The sequence below is a fragment of the Tachyglossus aculeatus genome, chromosome 10, assembly GCF_015852505.1.
Source record: "Tachyglossus aculeatus isolate mTacAcu1 chromosome 10, mTacAcu1.pri, whole genome shotgun sequence".
Lineage (NCBI taxonomy): Eukaryota > Metazoa > Chordata > Mammalia > Monotremata > Tachyglossidae > Tachyglossus > Tachyglossus aculeatus.
Window position 1 is genome coordinate 36,470,355 of NC_052075.1, and position 14,860 is coordinate 36,485,214.

The window sequence follows — 14,860 nt, forward strand, 5'->3', positions numbered from 1 at the left end:
TGTCCCTGGAGCCTCACGTGTGGACGGGTTTGCGTGTCTCCCCACAGGGTCTGGCGCTGGCCCATTTTGTTTGGATCGCGCCTCTCCAGGTGATGCTGCTGATGGGGCTGCTGTGGGACCTGCTGCAGGCCTCCGCCTTCTGCGGCCTGGCGGTCCTCGTCGTCCTCGTCCTTTTCCAAGCCTGGCTGGGGCAAAGGATGATGAAGTACAGGTAACCTGCCGGCTTTTGGGGCTGCTTTCTGGCCGGATTTCTCGCGGGAGCAGGGCAGGGTGGTAGAATGAGGCAACTCTCTAAGGGACTCAGATTGAGACTCAGGTGACACATTGGGGAAGTACCTCCTTTTTCCTTACCAGAACTTCTGGGGATATTTAACCTGGCAACTGGCACAGAATAAGAGATGGGTTGGTTTGCTGATAAATAATAATATAATAATAATGATGGCATTTATTAAGTGCTTACTATGTGCGAAGCACTGTTCTAAGCACTGGGAAGATTACAAGGAGATCAAGTTGTCCCAAGGGGGCTCACAGTCTTAATCCCCATTTTACAGATGAGGGAACTGAGGCCCAGAGAAGTTAAGTGACTTGCCCAAAGTCACACAGCTGACAGTTGGCAGAGCCGGGATTCGAACCCATGACCCCTGACTCCAAAGCCCGGGCTCTTTCCACTGAGCCACGCTGCTTCTCTAAATCAACATCAACATCTTTCCCTCCTCCAATCAATTAATCAATCACATTTACTAAGCTCTTGTTCTGTACATAGCATGTACAAAGCGCTTGGGACCGTGCAATATAACAGAGTTCAATCAACATAACAATATAACAGAGTTGGTAGAAACATTCCCTGCCCATAATGTGCTTACAGTCTAGAGACGTACCGTCTTAGAGACTGTACTTACACTCCACAATCTCCACCCCAACTGCTTCCTCTGACAAATAGTGACCTCTGATCATTTGTATGCTTAGCAGTGGAAAAAGAAAGGCTCATTTCAGGGTCTTATAAGCTCCTTGTCGGCATGTCTACCAACTCTGCTGTATTATACACTCCCAAGCACTTAGTACAGTGCTCTGCCTGCATTAAGTGCTTAATCCATCAGTCATTTTTATTAAACACTTATTGTGTGTCGAGCACTGTACTAAGCACTTGGGAGAGTACAGTACAACACAGCTGATATACACGTTCACAGCCCACAACAAGCTTAGAATCTAGAGGGGATGATGGACATTAATGTAAATAAATAAATTACAGATACATATGTAAGTACTGTGGGGCTGAGAGTGGGGTAAATATACAAAGTGCCCAAAGGGTACAGATCCAAGTCCATAGATGAGACACAGAAGGGAAAGGGAGTCAGGGAAAGGGCGCTTAAGTGGGGAAGGCTTCCTGGAAGAGATGTGACTTTAATAAATAACACTGATTAATTTAATAGGATTTACTGGAGTAGGGAAAATCTTAGTTCATCTTTTTAAGACTAGTTGTATCATAGGATGTCCCTAGGAGCTGGGGAAATCCTGCCCTTTGACAAATATGGGCAGTTAAGTAGAGTAAATAAGCATTTTGCCAGAATTATTGAATTTTGGAGCAGGGTTCAGTTGATTGTTTTGACTTTTTACTCTTCTTGTTTACTCTGACTCTCATTTGAAAGGGTTGAGAAGGAAAGTAGTTTGTTTATTCAGTCATATTTATTGAGCACTTACTGTGTGCAGAGCACTGTACTAAACACTTGGGAAGTACAATTCAGCAACAAGTAGAGACAATCCCTGCCCACAGCAGGCTCATGGTCTAATGTAAGATTATTCAGACTGTTTTTCTGGGAAATAATATTGAAACATTGTATCTATTTGTCTTCATTTTATCTAATCACTGGCACCTTTCATTACGATTATGCAGATGTGGGTAGTGTAATAGCTTAGGCTTCATTGAATATTAGAGACTGCTATCTCTAAATCCAGAAGCAAAACCTGCCTCTAACTTCAGCCTTTCTTACAGAGACAGAAGAGCTGGAAAGATAAATGAGAGACTTGTGATCACCGCAGAAATTATTGAGAACATCCAATCCGTTAAAGCCTACTGTTGGGAGGAAGCAATGGAAAACATGATTGAAAGCCTCAGAGAGTAAGTGAACATTGTGCAGATTCCCTTGCATCTAAGATCCTAATTTAAAGATCCTGGATTATGTAGGAATTAATTCTCTTTAAAAAATAGGTTGGGAGAAAACATTTTCCATGCACGTGTGTGTGTCTTTGAATATACATATATGTGTATATATATACATATATATATTTATGTATGTATGCACAAATGATTATTCATCAACCAATCAGTAGTTTTCACTCTATACACAGTAGTGCTCAGTAAATACCACTGATTAATTGATTGAATAATTGATTGAGTGCCTATTGCCTGTAGCACCATATTGGTCGTTTAGGAGAGTACATAAAAGTAAAAGACCCTGTCCTCAAGGAGTTTACAGTCTAATGGGGGAGTTGAAAAATCAAGGAGATGCATTGCCCAAATGTAAATGAAACAAAGATTCAGTGGAGTTGTTACATCAAGTGGTAGCAGTTACATTCTTTCACTGTAAAAGACTAAGGAAATTTATTTTGTTAACAGCAGTCAATCCCTTATTCCCAGTTCAAATCATCATTATTTATCCCCACTGGGGATAAATAAGGTTTTCTAGCACATCATTGCACCTGGTTAAATTGAAACATAAAAAAATGGAAAGCAGATTTTTATAAGTTTCTCTCCCAGAAAATTATTTAAACTAAGCCATTTGCGAGACTTTGTCATGTGTCTTTAGTGCTAACACATCCAGTACCTGCATGTTTTATTGATCATGGTTGTTCTTCAAACTCAAAGATGTCACCACTGAGGATGAACTTTATCTGTGGGTGTGAGGGTGACTAAAAGGCTAATATGAGGTAGACAGACGAGGCCTCACTGCGCACAAGGACAGTCCATTGTTGTGCTGTGGTGTTGCTGTGTCTGTAGCTTGTAATGTCTGGCACTATTTTCAGTTTTGCCTCTTTGTCTTGCCATCATCTCAGAGCTTTTGCTTAAAATGAGTCACTCCTTTCATGATTACAGTATGTCATGTTGGTATGTCTACTACAGTTCTCTCCCAGTTTTTCATTTTGGTGTCATATTGTCTGCGGTTTCTCTTTACTGTGTCTTTAATATGTCTTCTCTGGGTGCCTGTCTTCCAGTTTCAGCTTCGTTTGGGTTTCCTTCTGCCCTCCATCCTCTATATTTTAAGCTTGTTGTGGGCAAAGTCTACCAACTCTGTTATATTGTATTCTCCCAAGCACTTAGTCCAGGGCTCTGCAAACAGTAAGCACTCAATAAATACTATAGATTGGTTGACTGTTCGATCCATTCTCCTTACATTTCCCACCCAGTAAACCTGTACTGAGGTTAAGTAGCACTTCAGGGCTAGTAGTCTGACGTCATTTCAGGACTTTGTTGTTTATGATCTTGTCTTGCCACTTGATGCTGAGGATGCTAGGCTTTAAATGAAGGTGGTAATAATAATGTGCCAAGCACTGAATAAAGTGCTGGGGCAGACACAAGATAATCAAACCCCACGTGGGGCTTAGTGTCTAAGTAGGAGGGCGAACAGGTATTGAATCCTCATTTTGCCAGTGAGGGATCCGAGGCACAGAGAAGTGAAGTGACTTGATCAAGGTCACACAGAAGACAGGTGGCAGAGCCCGGAATAGAAACCAGGTCCTCTGAATCCCAGGCCCGGGCTATTTCCACTAGGCCATGCTGACAAAGGATGCGGTGTCTTTGAGCAGTAGGGGTCTCGCAACCGTTGGGAAAGTTGGACAGGAATGTACTTTGGTAGAATTTCTGTTTAGTCTGAAGCCTCATGTTAGACTGTGACCATAGTCTCAGTGACAGTAGCTCAAACGATGTGCTAGCCTTTGGGATGTGCTTTTCTATTTCCATGTCTGCCATTGCATCATTAGACAGCCTGCTAACCCGGAATCAGAATTCTGTGACAACATTTAGTTCCTTGTTAGATCTGTGATTTTGGATTTGGTTTCCTTGACAGATACATTACTTCTGGTTTCAAGAGTCTTATCTATCCCCTAGTACCTACATGACTCTGGAGAGCTGTTTACAACCATTTGTGTGTGTGCCTCTAACCCTTCTTATTCTGTTAGAGCAAATCTTCAATAATTGCTTCCAGGACTTTCTTTGATGTTCCCAGCCTGTTGAGTTGGAAGAGTTCCTTGGGGGATCAGAAGCATATTTTAATGTCAGGGCTCAGATCCCCTGTCCCTTCTTCCAGCTTGGCTGCATAAAATAAATGGAACTGAATGAATTCAGTAAACTCATTTAAGATTGGCAGCCTACTCTAGAACTCTAGGTATTTGTGATGGTATTTATTGTCTGATGAAGCTGAATTGGCATATCTTATGATACACTCCTTAGATCTAGATCTATGAAAGAAAGCTCTAGATATCAACTTTTAGGGGGTACCTGAGATATATGGATGAAAGAAAATCATTTTTAACAGAATCTTCAATAAAGGACACTTCATCTAAACTTCTGGGGTGGTGCCAGGAAACTCCATTTGGTCACGGCGGTCTCCTTGACTCCTAATTCCTGCGGTGAACCCCAGACAAAAGGCCACCCAGCCATAACTGCCTATGTGAAGCAAACTGAGTCCCCTCACAGCTTCTTTTTGTCTCTGCTTCCCCTCTGACTTAGTGGCAGTAAAATGATGCCACCACTCAGAGCTATGTATACTGTCGTCTGCATTGCAAGTCATGTGAGGGGATCCACTGGGTGGCCCAAAATGGGCCTGGGCTTCAAGTAATGTGGCCTTGGCTGAAAGTCATTAGAATCTACCCCACCAACCAGAATTTAGGGTTGTGTACTGGCGTGTTCAAGTGTGCCCCCAGAGACAACTGTTCTCTGGGGAGTGCTGATTCATTCATTGTCGTATTTATTGAGTGCTTACTGTGTGAAGAGCACTGTACTAAGCGCTTGGGAAAGTACAACAATCAATAGTGACAATATCTGCCAACATTGAGCTCACAGTCTAGAACAGGGGGAGACAGACATCAGTACAAATAAATAAAATTACATATATATATTTGTAATTTTATTCATATATATATTTGTCAGTGCTGTGGGGATGGGGGGCAGGCAGTAGAGAAGAGCAAAGGGAGGAAGTCAGGGTGACACATAAGGGAGTGGGAGATGTGGAAAAGAGGGGCTTGGCACTACCTACCCCTTCCACTCAATTGCCAGCCCACCAGGGTCAGCCACCTCGACTCGAGGAGTAGGAGAGCATCGTGTCCATCAAACAGACATGTCCAAATCAGTGTTTCCTAGGTGGGCTGCAGGCAGGACTAATGGAGTATTTTTCCAAATTGCTTATTGCCTGGTCAACCTGTAGTTTTCATTCCAAGGTTTGATTTAGTACAGTGCCCTAAACACAGTAAACGCTCAACAAATACGATTGAATGCATGCATGATTTGACGTCTAAAATTAAATTTATCTCATGCAGCTGCAGGTCAAACTAGGACTTCCCCACCTGAAATTCTCTAGATTGTAAGCTCATCGTGGGCAGGGAGTGTATCTTTTTAGATTGTGTACTTTCTCAAGTGCTCAGTAAAGTGCTCTGCACAAAGTACTCAATAAATTGACTGACGATTGATTGAAAATTCCCTTTCTAAAAGCCCTATTCAAGCCTCCTTCACTTCAATAATGTTGACTATAAACTCTTTATGGTCTAGAGCAATGGCAAATTCTGGAGAAAGGGGAAGAGAGAGCCAGAGCCACCCATGGCTCAGAGATATTTACAGATTTTTCTGGAGGAGCATCGGGGAAAACCAGGGCCAGGGGCTTCGGCTCTGGTTCAGTTTACTTGTCAGATAGCACCCCTCTCTGGGACTAGACCATTTAAAGTCTGACAGAGGAGACAGTGTCAGTACTTATTTTTTGTTTTGAAAAAGGTCCTGGGGCCAAAGCAATTCGAGCAGGGAGCAGGATAATGATCTTGTTTTCCTGTGATTGATGGGGCCAATCTCTGAGACACAGTCCCGGCCCTAATTAAGCACTGGACAGCAGCCTTTGGGCAACAGAGCATAACTTAGTTGGGATGGCTCCTGATGACAGTGGTTTCCTAGGGTTTGGTTTTTTTAAAGCTGGTCAGAAACTTTAAGAGAATTTTTCTATCTTTCATTAATAGCATCAAGCATTGCCTGCCTGTGCTTGCAGGAGCTTAGTAAATATTTGATGGTGGTTATGGTGCAGAAGGCTGGATCTATGAGCACACCATTAATTTATTCTGGGGTAAATAAACCATTAATTTTTTCTGGTTCGTACAGCCCTGTGCAAATAACCCTCAACTCACCACAATGTGGGTTTTGTTCTTTTTTTTTCCCTGAAGATTGAGTCCAAGGAGTTGGGAAGGATGAAAAGGTGACAACCTAGAGGATTGTTTTTCAACTTTAAGAGAAATTATGCCTAAGATCTAAAAGTTTCACATAGCAGTAGTAATAGTAGTAGTAGTAAGACCACAGTTTGTGCCACCACTGTACTCAGCACTGGGTAAGCCTACGCAGGTGAGAATTAGACATAGTCCCTGGCCCTCAAGGCTATGAGAGGTGAGAGGGTCCTGGAGACAGACACATAATGAGAGATGACAGAATGTAATTCTAAAACATCATACATAACAAGGACAAATAAGCAAAATAAAGACTGAAATCAGCAGGTTGCTATGGCCACAGCAATTGCTCCAACCTTGGCCAGTCTTCTTGAGGCTTAGCGGAGGCCTGTGGGTGCTTTTCCTTTCCCGCCAGTGTGGTGGAAGGCAGGACAGGATGGGGGCTCCTTGATGGTACGGAGGCTAGCCAGATTCCCAAGGTGGCACTATGGCTGACTGGTGGCCAGATTCCCAAGGTGGGTGGTTGGGGGCAGGAAACTGAAGGTGCTCAGCAGTAGATTAAATCTTCATGGCCTAGCAGGCACAGACCATGTTGGGAGCAAGGGCTCTGGGGACACAAAGAGGAGGAGGCAGGAACCAGTGATTTCATTTGGCTGCACAGTGATTAGCTGCAGCTCCCCATGTATGTATCTTCCCTTCCTGTAGCCCCCTTAGTCACATCCAAACTGCACTTCCCCAGGCTCCCTCTTTTTTTAATGGTATTCGTTAAGCACTTACTATGTGCCGGGCACTGCACTCAACACTAGGGTAGATAGAAGCTAATCAGGATGGACACAGTCCATGTCCCACATGGGGCTTAGAGTCTTAATCCTCACGAGGTAACTGAGGCCCAGAGAAGCGAAGTGACTTGCCCAAGGTCACCCAGTGGAGAGGTGGCAGAGCTGGGCTAATCCCAGCTCTTCCAATGGTCTGCTGTGTAACAGGCAAGTCACTTGACTTCTCTGGGCCTCAATTACCTCATCTGTTAAATGGGGATTAAGACTGTGAACCCCAGGCGGGGAAGGGCCTGTGTCCAACCTGATTAACTTGCATCTACATCAGAGCCGAGAACAGTGTGTGACACAGAGTAAGCACTGAAGAAATACCCTTATTAGTACTCCGTATCAAACAAAAACTCCTCACTATTGCCTTTAAAGCTCTCCTTCACCTTGTACCCTCCTACCTCACCTCCCTTCTCTCCTTCTACATTGCAGCCTGCACATTCCACTCCTCTGGTGCTAACCTTCTCACTGTGTCTCGATCTCTCCTGTCTCACCGCTGACTCTGGCCCACATCCTACCTCTGGCCTGGAATGCCCTCCCTCCTCAAATCCACCAAACAATTCAAAGCCCAACTGAGGCCTTCCCAGACTAAGCCCCACTTTTCCTCAGTTCCCCCTCCCTTCCATGTCACCATGACTCCCCATAGCACTTAATCTGTAATTCTGTTTGTTTATATTGATGCCTGTTTACTTGTATTGATGTCTGTCTCCCCTGCTTTAACTGTGAGCCTGTTGTGGGCAGGGATTGTTTCTCTTTATTGCTGTATTGTTCTTTCCAAGCTCCTAGTACAATGCTCTGCACACAGTAAGCACTCAATAAATACGACTGAATGAATGAATGAGTGAACCCAGCTCCTTCTGACTCCAAGGCCTGTGCTCTATGCTGCCTCACTTCTCCCCCAACAATCACATCCAGAGAAATAATCAATCCACCAATTGTATTTTTTGAGTGTATCCTGGGTGCAGAGCACTGTACTAAGTGCTTGGAAGAATACGGTATTACAGAGATGGTAGACATATTCCCTGCCCACAACAAGGTTACAGTCTAGAAGGGGAGAGAGACATTTTATATAAATATATTATGGATGTGTACATAAGTGCTGTCAGGTTGAGGAAATGGTGAACAAAGGGCACAAATCCTAGTGCAAGAGTGATGCATAAGGGAGTGGGAGGAGAGGAAATTAGGGCTTATTCAGGGAAGGCCTCTTGGAGGAGATGTGCCTTCAGTAAGGCTTTGAAGGTGGGGAGAGTGACCGTTTGTCAGATATGAAGAGGGAGGGTGTTCCAAGCCAGAGGCGGGAGGTGGGCAAGTCGTGAGATAGAGAAGTAGGTTGCCATTAGAGAAGAGAAGTGTATGGGCTGGTTTGTAGTAGGAGTGCAGGGAGGTAAGGTAGGAGGGGGCAACGTCACCTTGTACTTCCCAAGCGCTTAGTACAGTGCTCTGCACACAGTAAGCGCTCAATAAATACGATTGAATGAATGAACGTGATAGAGTGCTTTCAAGTCTATGGTAACGGAGTTTCTGTTTGATGTGGCCTTGGATGGGTAACCACTTGGGGGGAGGGAGATCTCGAGGAGAGGGGAATCATGGTCTGAACAGTTTTGTAGAAAAATGAACCAGGCAGCCGAATGAAATATGGATTGAAGTGGGGTGAGACAGGAGACAGGAAGGTCAACAAAGAGGCTGATACAGTAATCAAGGCAGGATAGGATAAGTGCTGGGATTAACGTGGTAGCAGTTAGGACTGATCTGACCTTCTGAAAGAAGGGACTGTAGTGGGGTCAGAATTTGAGCCCAAGGCCTATACTCTTTCCACTAGATCACCTCACTGATCTCTGATCATATGCTCCTGCCCAAAGGTGCTGAGTTCCCCTTGTCTGTATGTAAACACCTGCCAGTCTTTTCTGAATAAAAGAACCAGCTCCCTATTTTGCTTTTCCTTTCAGTAAGCTTATTGATTTGCTAAGGGAGAAACTGGAATATTTTCTGTTGCGATTGCTGATGACTTACTGAGATCTCACGGAAATGGGGTTCACTAACTGAAGTGGAAAATCAATAATTGGCCCTCATGGGCCCTTACTTTCCCACTTCTCCAAATAACCTTCCACCTGGACTCCCCTGAGATTCTGTCCAGAGCCAAGGAATCCCCTAGATCCTGGTCCCCTCTTGGGGCAGTTAGCTAGCTAGTCAATCGTATTTACTGAGCATTTACTGTGTGCAGCACACTGTACTGAGTGCTTGGGAGAGTACAATATGACAATATAAAAGATACGTTCCCTGCCCACAACAAACTTCCACCTAGAGGGAGCTTACAGTCTAGAGGGGTATGCCAGGGTTTATTCTAGAGCCTTTCCAAGGCCAGATGAGTCTAAATGTCCAGGATTGCAAAGCTCACGTCCAAATCCAGTCAGTCACTGGTATTTATCGAGTGCTGACAATATGCTAAGCGCTTGGGACAGTCCAATGCACTAGAATCGGTAGCCACGATCCCTGACCTCAAGGAGTTTGCAAGCTAGTGGGTCTTGGGAAAATCTGCCCTTTCTCCCAAAGTGAGCAAACTCCTTTCTGGGGCCTATGCCACTTTCTTTCTCTAGGGCAAACAAAACCTGAAGGACCACCCAACTTAGGGCTAGTCAGCAGAGGCTTCCTGGTAGCCACGCTGTCAGAGCTGGGCACAGAGACAGGCATTCATTCAGATGGACTGGAGCCAGCACGGAGCCTCGGCTGTGTGATTGGAGCAACAATGAAAGAGAAAAGGAGAAATGTTAAGTCCCCTGCCTGGTAAATAGAAGGAGTGAAGGACTGCTATTTCGCAAACACACCTTGTGGTCACCTAGTTTTGTTTTGCTTTTCAGAGAAAGTCCAGGAAAGGTGTAATGTTGTCTCCCCTCTGCCTGAAAAATCTTGCCTTTCTTGATTTCCTGAGATTGTTTTCTGAGGTCACTTCAACTCCCTATCACCTTGTTATAGCCTGTATGCAGCTTGCAAAACCTTGAGATTTGCTTTCTAGATTTCAGCTCCATGCTACATCTCTCCCTTCTAGCTCAGCTTCCCCTCTCCCCTCATGCACATTCTTTCTTCTGTTGTGGGGATTTCAAGCATAAAAGGCGAAGGCAAATTTTCCTGCAGATTTAGGCGCTCTGGTAGAAGGTGTAGCTACTGCTCCTCCAGCCCAGCTTCTTAGAGGTCACTTAATGGGTCAGGAAGAGTGGAGGGAAATATGTGTTTTGAACCACTGTGACCATGGGGAAGAGCTGCTTTGACCAGGGAAAGATAGTGATCTATGAGAGATAAATGAACATCAACTGAGCAATTCAACTCACTCAGGTCAACAATGAAAAAGGAAATACTGTTGTTGGCATCATCAAAATATTCATTGACTGAATGTTTTATGTTGTTCAGAGCACTGGACTGAGGGCCTTCTGTGACCAGAGCACTTTATCGGGAGCCCACTGTAGGCAGAGCACTGTGAGCCTACTGTGAGCAGAGTACTTATTGTATTACGGCAGAAAATTATGTGGTCCCTGCCTTTGTAGAGTTTGTAGAGTATAGTGTATAGTATATAGTACTTAGTATATAGTATATAGTCCCTGCCTTTGTAGAGTCTAATGAGGTAGACAGGCAGACACAAAGATTAAGAGAACAAAGTTACACCCCCATTCTAAACAATTACAGGATGTAAAATGCAGAGATATGCTAATTGCCGACATAGCCCAGGTGTTGTAAATCCTACTGGTCATTTCTTCCAATCACTGCAGGCAAATTAATTCCCTCCCCACTCTCCTCCAACCTGTCACTTACCAAACTGATTGAAACCCAGTTCTCTGTTTCGGCCAACGTCTCAGGAGGGAGTCAGCCAAGAATTGGTGTGACCATCGAGAGTCTGCCTGAGGTCTTGGCCCTTCCTTCAGGCCCTCCCTGAGCTGACTCCCTCCCCAAACCCAGGCCAAAGCTGGGCTTCAAGTCTGTGCTCCGGGAGGGGCAGGATCATGCTTCTCTCCTCCCCATTCTCTCTTCCCCAGGCCGCTTTCCAAGCCAAGCACCCGGACTCCCTGTCAGTTGACCTGCCACTCTCACTGTCCTCATCCCTGCTGACTTTTAGACTGTGAGCCCACTGTTGGGTAGGGACTGTCTCTATATGTTGCCAACTTGTACTTCCCAAGCGCTTAGTACAGTGCTCTGCACACAGTAAGCGCTCAATAAATACGATTGATGATGATGATAAAAGCCAGCGGCGGGCACGGACGGGCGGAAGGTTCAAATATCCTTTCACACAGCCCCGGGACAAGGATACTACCTGCCCTTGGCATCATGCCCTTCTAGACTGTGAGCCCACTGTTGGGTAGGGACTGTCTCTATATGTTGCCAACTTGTACTTCCCAAGCGCTTAGTACAGTGCTCTGCACACAGTAAGCGCTCAATAAATACGATTGATTGATTGATCATGCCCCCTCCTGATGTGACACCACCTCCCGGCTATCACTTTTATCCCCACATCCTTTTCACAGCCAGAGCAGTGAGAATGGAGACTCTACTGAACAACAGTAATAACGATGGTATTTGTTAAGCACTTAAGATTGGCAAGCACTGTTCTGAGCACTGAGATAGGTACAAGGTAATCAGGTTGTCCCATGTGGGGCTTCCAGTCTTGATCCCCATTTTACAGATGAGGTAACAGAGGCACAGAGAAGTTAAATGTCTCGCCCAAAGTCACACAGCTGACAAGCGGAAGAGCTGGGATTAGAACCCACAACGTCCGACTCCCAAGTCCGTGCTCTTTCCTCTAAGCCACGCTGCCTTTCTGAAGGCATATCTCCAAGAGGCCTTTCCTGACTAAGCCCTCTTTTCCTCTTCACCCATTCCCTTCTGTGTCACCCTGACTTGCTCCCTTTATTTGTCCCCTCTCCAGCCCCACAGCACCTATGTACGTATCTGTAATTTATTTATTCATTCGTTTTAATGCCTGTCTCCCCCTCTAGACTGTAAGCTCTTTGTGGGCAGGAATATGTCATTTATTGTTTTACTGTACTCTCCCAAGTGCTTAGTATAGTGGTTTGCAAATAAGAGTTCAATAAATATGATTGAATGCCTTCACTGATTAAGCCCTCCTTTTCTCTTCTCCCACTCCTTTCTGCATCATCCTGACTTGCTCCCTTTATTCATCCTCTCTCCCAGCCCCATAGCACTCATGTCCATACCTATAATTTATTTATTCATTTAATGTCTGTCTCCCCCTCTGGACTCTAAGCTCACTGTGGGCAGGGAACGTGTCTGTTATATCATTGTACTCTCCAAAGCGCTAAGTACAGTGCTCAGACCTAGTGGTTTCGTATGGTTCACCTATAGAAACTTGAGAAGCAGTTTGGCCTAGTGGATAGAGCAGGGACCTAGGGGGTCAGAAGGACCTGGGTTCTAATCCCAGCTCTGCCACTCATCTGCTGGGTGTCCTGAATTGTTAATGGTAAATGCTAATGTTAAATTGCTCAATTGTTAATGACTTCCTCTGGCTTTTGCTTGCTGTGCAAATGCCTTCAAATATTCCATCCCAATTAAGGTGCGAAATGACATCAACAGTTCTGTTCTCCGAGGGAGAAACTCTGTAAATTTTCTTCAGTCAGTCAGTAATGCTGACTTGGACTGATACGCGTTATGGTTTTTTAAAAAACAGTCTTTCTCACGCCTTTCAGTGCCAAAATCAGTTATAAGTAAATATTAGCTGAACCAAGGCTATAAAGTTGGTGATGTTGGAAGTGATATAGGAGCACTCTGAACTGTTACAACAAATATTGAACATTTACTTCCGGCTCCACGGGACCCTGGCCTTGATCCTCCTTGCCCTCAGACTTCTTCATTGTCTCACTATTCTTTGGTTAAGGCTGATCGAAAACACTCAGCTGATCTTTGAAGTTCTGAATTTCCACTATTGTTTTCTCAAGCCTTGGCTGTTAGGTATGCACCAAGATTTGTTAAAGCTAAAACATATATATTAGTGCTTAGGTATCGCTAGGGGTTTTTTCTGGACATATACCAGTGATATCTGGCAGTAATTGATTCTCTCAGTCTTTGAGAGGTTCTACCACCTCCCCCATGGCTGCATTCTGAACATTTACTGAGAATCTTTCCGTAGATACTTTGCTCTCTTTGGATTTTTTTTCCTCAGGTTCTGTAGGTATTTTTGGAAAGAAATTCTGAACTTATCATCAATGATCTTAGCAGTAAGGACTACATTTGGGAGGGGAAACGGACATGCTTCCTCAAAACACGTCTTACGTTTACTGCATTTGAGGCCTTCTTTACTTCCAATTCCAACTACTGGACCTGCTGTATCTCTAGGCCTTTTTATTTTCTTATGATATTCGTTAATTGCTTACTCTGTCTGAGGTACTGTTCTAAGTGCTGGAGAAGCAGCGTGGCTCAGTGGAAAGAGCCCGGGCTTTGGAGTCAGAGGTCATGGGTTCAAATCCCGGCTCTGCCAATTGTCAGCTGTGTGACTTTGGGCAAGTCACTTCACTTCTCTGGGCCTCAGATCCCTCATCTGTAAAATGGGGATGAAGACTGTGAGCCCCCCGGGGGACAACCTGATCACCTTGTAACCTCCCCAGCGCTTAGAATAGTAAGCGCTTAGTAAATGCCATTAAAAAAAAAAAGTGCTGGAGCACTGACAAGGTAATCAGGTTAAACACAGTCCCTGTGCCACCTGGGACACACATTCTTAATCCCCATTTTACAGATGAGAGAACTGAGGCACAGAGAAGTAAAGTGACCTACTCAAGATCACACCACAGACAAATGGAGAAGCAAGGACTAGAACCCAGGTCCTCTATCCATTAGGCCACACTGCTTCTCTTTTCAATCAATCAATCAATCCATGATATTTATCGAGTACCTATTGACCCCTTAATAAAAATACTACCGCGTGCAGAGCACTGTTAGGCACTTGATGAGAGATCTGTTTGACCTTTGACTTTCTCTTTTCAGAAGGGAAGTAATTAGCAGACAGATTGTGTCGGCCACATTTAGATCCTCTTGCACTGTGCACTTAATGAAACTCTTCTGCACTCAAAATGGTGCGAAAGTCTGTTCCCCATTTTTTGCCTACTCCGTGCAGAGCGCTACCCTGGGTGGAGAACAATGTACTGAATGCCTACAGTTTTCAAAAGCCTGCATGTACTGAATACCTATAGTGTGCGGAACATTATACTGTCACCTGCTGAATGCAGAGCACCATAGCAGATACCTAGGTATATACTCTGTTCAGAGCACTACCCTGGGTGGAGAACATTGTTCTGAACATCTACTATGGGTAAAAGACTGTGCTGAGCGCCTACAGTGTGCCAAACATTATACTCTCACCTGTTGTAGAGCACCAGAGCAGGTACTTAGGGACAAACTCTGTGCAGAGCACTACCCTGGGTGGAGAACATTGTACTGAACACCTACTGTATGTAAAAGACTGTACTGAGCGCCTACAGTTTGCCAAACACTATACTGACACCCGTTAGGTGCAGAGCGCCATAGCAGGTACTTAGGGACTACCCTGTGCAGGGCTCCGCCGTGAGTGGGGAACTTTGTACTGAACAACTGCTGTGTGCAAAAGACTGTACTGAGTGCCTACTGGGTGCAGAGCA

The 14,860-nt window shown here is 44.7% G+C and overlaps 1 protein-coding gene across 1 annotated transcript in view; it reads left to right on the top strand.

Annotated features, from left to right (window-relative positions):
• Window positions 1-14,860, top strand: part of CFTR (CF transmembrane conductance regulator) — a 190,873-nt gene that overhangs the window by 62,290 nt on the left and 113,723 nt on the right. Inside the window, exons 19-20 of the mRNA XM_038751975.1 lie at window positions 48-211; window positions 1,991-2,116. Of these exons, the coding sequence (XP_038607903.1) occupies window positions 48-211; window positions 1,991-2,116 (290 nt within the window). The remainder of the gene's footprint in view (window positions 1-47; window positions 212-1,990; window positions 2,117-14,860) is intronic.